The 5,679-nt window shown below is 36.8% G+C and overlaps 1 protein-coding gene across 1 annotated transcript in view; it reads left to right on the top strand.

Annotated features, from left to right (window-relative positions):
• Nucleotides 1-825: 825 nt before the first annotated feature.
• Nucleotides 826-5,679, top strand: part of abat (4-aminobutyrate aminotransferase) — a gene marked incomplete at its 5' end in the record, with an annotated part of 22,496 nt that continues 17,642 nt past the window's right edge. Inside the window, 6 exon segments of the mRNA XM_035654657.1 lie at nt 826-906; nt 1,614-1,706; nt 3,099-3,161; nt 3,299-3,362; nt 3,747-3,895; nt 5,189-5,326. Coding sequence (XP_035510550.1) covers nt 826-906; nt 1,614-1,706; nt 3,099-3,161; nt 3,299-3,362; nt 3,747-3,895; nt 5,189-5,326 — 588 coding nt within the window.

The following is a 5,679-nucleotide window of genomic DNA, read 5'->3' as shown; positions in this document are numbered from 1 at the left end:
TCTAAAGACCCTCTTCTTCTCATTGAAAAGGGCCTTCAGGTTGCTGGTTACCCACATTTTGTTGTTTGGGTAGCATCAGGCCTCCTTGGAGGGGATGGAGTTGTCAATGCAGAACCTAATGTACTCAGAGACACAGTCAGTAAGGCCATCAATGTACATCAAATGTACTTCAAAATTGAACAGTACATTCAAAAATTGTTGCTGATTAAAAGTTGTGCTATTTACGACGTTGAAGGGCATGTCCGTGGGGTGCCGTCAAAGTTGGCCAGGTTGAATCGAATGTCAAACTGTGATTCCATTTCGGGCATTTCAGGGCTTCAATTTTAACTATCTCCAAGGACGAAATTTTGATTTCAGAGGTGGGGGGGACACAAGTATTTTTAATAAAACTCCAACTCTTTCAGTTCACTGTGTTTTCTAGTAGTTCTTCTAGTTTTCTATTGCTACTTTTAAGTTTACTGTTCCCTTTTTTGGTTTGACTGGTTGTAAAGCATGTAGCAAAACATTATTTCCTTTTTTTTTGCGTGTGTATGTGTGTTTGGTAATTAGTCTAATATATGTCTAATAATGAACTCATGTTATGCACACAATGATGCTTTTGGAAAACAAATATTTTAGTTATTGGTAGATGTTACCAGTGTATAGAGGTTATAGTATTGTTTACTCTACTTTAAATTAGCAACACCAGTGTGGCGGTGTTGGTAGGAAAATTTTAAAGGTTGATGGTAGTCTAATTGAATAGAGTTTGCTGAATACATTCTTTATAAAGGTTTCAGTTGTGTTGTGTGTGTGTGTTTTCACAAATTTGTCTATGTTTTCTGTCAGAGTACACTTGTCAACCGACCTGCCCTGGGAATCCTGCCACCTGAGAACTTTCCTGAAAAGATCACTGAAAGTCTTCTCTCAGTTAGTAACACACACACGCACACAGATTTACCAGTCAGAATTGAAAATACTAATATTAAACATTATTATTGTTGTTGTTGTTGTTGCTTTTATCATTGTTGTAATGAAATTGACATAATTTTCTACATTTTTAATTTATTAAGCTTTTTTTTGTTTTATTGGTGACATACATGATGCATTGTTGTAGACAAGTGATAACTGTATGACATCAAACTGAATACACATACAAACAATATACAGCAAGGCAAAACATGAAACAATGACAACATTGCTAACAATAACAAGGTCAGTATGGGCAATATGAGTGTATATAAGTGTGTGTGTGTGTGTGTGTGTGTGTGTGTGTGTATGTGTATGTATATATGTGTTGGCTGGCTGTATGTGTGTGTGTCACTTCAACAGAAAAGTGGGGATCACAGTGTATGTGTTATGGCAAATAGTTATATGTGTAAATTATAGAATGTAGGATTATTGTGGATGGTGGACAGGCAGAAAGACATCAATCGAATCGGAGTTGGAATTAAGTGTACAGGTGAATGGGTTTTAAATGTCTAAGTCAGCGGTTTGTTTTTTAATTGAGGCAGATAATTTTTCCATTGCTATGTATTCAATTAATATTTTTTTTCAGTGTGATTTTGATTGTGTTCCTTGTTCATGATTAAGCTTTATTAAACAGCAGTAATACAATTTGTATTCCCTCCTGTCAGGTGGCTCCGAGTGGAATGACTCGTGTGCAGACAATGGCCTGTGGCTCTTGCTCCAATGAAAATGCTTACAAAGCTATGTTTATCTGGTACCGGGTGAGTGAGTACACATTGGGACAAATTGAACCGTTACCTGATTAACATGGTCTAAAATATTATAGAAGACCTAATTATTAATTAAATGCGTTACATTTACGTCAAGTAATAAAATGCAAACAAATGTACTATTTACTGCTTTAATGCAAAGTCTTAGTCATCACTCTGCATGCATATGCAGACTCACAAGCTGTAGTGCCTAATTAGTAACACAGTTTCCTCCATTAGACAAAATATCTCCTTTTCAAAAGTTGATTTAGCCACTTGACCACCTGTTGCTCTACTGTTATAAGAATCACCTTTGTAACTCTGTAATGTTATTTGATGTTACCTGTTCATTAAAGAAATTTACTAAAATTAACTAAATTAACAATCCACTTAGAATTTGACAAGAGGTAGCAACAAAACAGTTGGGACAAACTATGAAAATGTGCAGGCACACCAACATTTATATAAAGGTAAACTAATGTGACATTTTCAAGCGCCATCAATGTGGATGTAGTTGGCTACCTTCTGTATTGCTATCAAAATGAATGAGGTCCAGGATTAATGTCAACAGTCCGTAATCTAAATCTTTCTCTAGATGTTGGCTGAAAAAATATCATCCACTGGTTTAGCTTTCCTCTTAGACAATGAACAGTATGCTATGGAGTGAACAGTTAGATGTGGTAATGTTAAGGTGAGCAGAGCAGCCAGATATTAGAAATAAGAAATGGATTTACAGAAGAGAGTCAGTCTGTTGTATTACTGCAGAGTGACATGGACACTGTCTAAACAAGTAAATGGTAAGTAAATAAGTAAACAGTTAGAGCGATAAGATATAAAGACGCTTTGGGTTGGTGGCTTGAAGATCGCTTTTTTATCATAAAAAAAAAAAAAGTAATACTACTCAAATACGTTACACGTTAGTGTTTTATAAGCATATGGCTCCCCAACTGCAACAGAGGACATTGTATAGCTATTTTCACAGACTGATACTCCTCATGATGATTAAACTGACTGATCTGTGCCTGATTAAAGTGCCTTTAAAACTGAAATATAACCCCTGTGCTGCTAGTTGTAAACCTGCACTGTGTTGCCCCCAAACCTGCTATCATATACAATATGTGAAAACATTAATGAGGGGTGACACCATTAAAGATTTGACTAATGTTTTAGAATACAAAAAAATATATAAATAAATAAATAAACAGGGAATGCTCAACTGACACCTTGATTTCTTATCTTTTATTTTCTAATTTGTAACTGATATTAAACATTGTATTTATTTTTCTGTTCTCAAAATAAATATTTGATGAAATAAGAACTTAAATAATAGCTCAACAACCGAATGTAATTAATTTAATTTCATCTTGGTATGAGGTCCTAACCGTGTGCTTGTTTTTCCTATAGAACAAGGAGCGAGGCCACAACATACCTTCTGATGAAGACCTCAGCACCTGCATGATAAATCAGGTGGGTGAAAGAAATCTCACGACTTAGCATTCTTATCATTAATTTTTTTGGATTTCAGGTATATTATACTAAATATTTGCATCTTCCTCTATGTCCTCATTATTATTCTTTCATTTTTAATCTCTCTTCTGCCTCAGGCCCCTGGTTGCCCAGACCTCAGTATTCTATCTTTCATGGGAGGTTTCCATGGAAGAACCATGGGTACATTAAATAGTGACATTAAAACACACACACACACACACACACTGCTGCTAAAATTCTCTTTATAATTGAAAATGTTTTTTTCATTCATTTAATTCCAGTCAGTTCTCCTTTGCCGACTTTCTGTTGGTGGTAAACTACTGTCAATAAAACTGTTCCTGTTTAATCTTTCACAGTAAAAGCCAGCCAGGAAAGGGAGGAATTAAGCCCTTTCAGCTGGGTGTAGCGATATATAAAAATTACATCTAGATATAAATGTACAATTGCTAGATATAGATACAGTATATACCTGAAACACGCCTGAAATACTGCACGGTGAACCACAATTTAAAAGTTATTTGAATTGTTGATTCATGGCTAACACAGTGCTTTTGCGTTGTTAAGGTTGCTTGGCAACGACACACTCCAAATCAATCCACAAGCTGGACATACCATCATTTGATTGGCCAATCGCCCCTTTCCCCAGACTGCAGTACCCACTGGAGGAGTTTACCAAAGAGAACGCACAGGAAGAGGCTCGCTGTCTGGAGGAGGTAGAGTGTTTGTGTGCAAAAGGGGACATGTATGTGCACAATCATAAAGTATGGTGGTTATTTTATAAATACAATTATAATTGCAGTTGCAAGAAAAAATTAAATTGATTAAAACTGATTGCAGCTTCTAGACACCAATTCATATGACAAGTTGACTGGGCTGCTGCGTCTTGTAGAGCCTAAGTAGATGCAATTATACAAATTCTGAAATAAAAACCAGTAAGATTTAGGAGTGATGTCAGGGTAGCCCTTTTACTTTTTCATACTGATTTAGACATATGAAGGGTACATTATTGACTCATTGAACAGTGGGTTTAGTTAGGTGTTGCTGCATGCTTTCATGAAATGTATATCCCTGGACATGCAGTGCAATGATATAATTTGGTGCACTTAGTAGGTTGTTATTGTTATGTAATTAGGACAGGAACAGGGGCAGCAATTTTGATTCATAGCAATATTTTGGTTTATTTAATTGATCTCTCAAATAATTAACTTGGGTATATTTAGTTTGACTCAAAAAAGAAAGGGGAATATGGCCAATTCCTTCATAATATTCTGATTGAGGGCAATGTTATACTTTTTTCAGTATTTCATTAACCAACAAATCTTTTAAGCTATAAATTGCAACAAAAAAGTTACTTCCATCTCAAGTTCAGAGTCCAATATGATGTATTCCAAGTGTTTAGTTTGTCTGGCCAACAGTTAAAAATCCAAAGGTATACAGTTTACTGTGATGTGCAAACTGTCTTTTACTTAAGAATTTTAATTGTCTATCAACATTTAATGGACTTTAATGGAATGGAATTTCAGCACTACTTTGGTGATTGTTTTGTGCCTTTATAAGGCAGGAAGTATTGCCAGTATGTATGATACACATCACAGATGTTTGAGTATTAAATTGATATCATTCTTTTTAAGGTCCGGTGTGTGGGATTTAGTGACATTGTGCGGTGATGGTGCATATTGCAACCATTTGAATACAGCTCAGCCTTCCAACCATGTAGGAGAAACTACAGTGACCACGAAACTCATGAAAAATGTGAAGGCCCTATTAAAGCCAGTGTTTGGTTTGTCCATTTTGGGCTACTGTAGAAACATGGCAGTTCACCATGGCGGAGCATTCTAAGATAACAAAAACACAACCATTCCTATTTTTAGGTGCAACGAAACATACCTATGAATATTATTATATTCTGCCAATAGATCTTCCTAAATGTTACACAGTAGACCTCTAGATAAAAATGGCACCTCTGAGAAAATACAAAATAAAAGTCTGTGTGTGTGTGTTTTCAGGTGGAGGATCTGATTGTGAAGTGGAGGCAGAAGGGGAAGCCAGTCGCTGGGATTGTAATTGAACCAATCCAGGCTGAAGGCGGAGATAACCACGCCTCCCCAGACTTCTTTAGGAACCTCCGCAACATTGCACACAAGGTAATTACTATGGCTACTAGGGATGTCCCAATCCAATCTCAACAATCGGTATCGGCCTCAATCCAGTAATTTTTTTGCTGATTGGTATTGGCTATATTACAATTTATTGATCTGATCTTATCTTAGCTTTTATGCACAGTGCAACTCTTGCTGTTTCTTTCCTCCACTCTGTGTGGGAGAGAGCAGCCAGGCTGCTCCTGCTCAGAAGGTAGAGATCCAACACAACCACACTCAACACCCCACAAGTCCCGCAAACATAAAGCCAATAGTAATTAAAGCTGCAAGCAGCGTTGGGCGGGCCCTCGCACTCCACGCAACTCAGGGCGTGGCTGCGGCCGCGTCACGTGCCGTCG

Source organism: Morone saxatilis, unplaced genomic scaffold, assembly GCF_004916995.1.
Source record: "Morone saxatilis isolate NCDOM2014 unplaced genomic scaffold, NCSU_SB_2.0 Contig14, whole genome shotgun sequence".
Classification (NCBI taxonomy): Eukaryota; Metazoa; Chordata; class Actinopteri; family Moronidae; genus Morone; species Morone saxatilis.
Note: the sequence above shows the minus strand (reverse complement) of the source record. Positions and strands in the feature narration are given on the sequence as shown.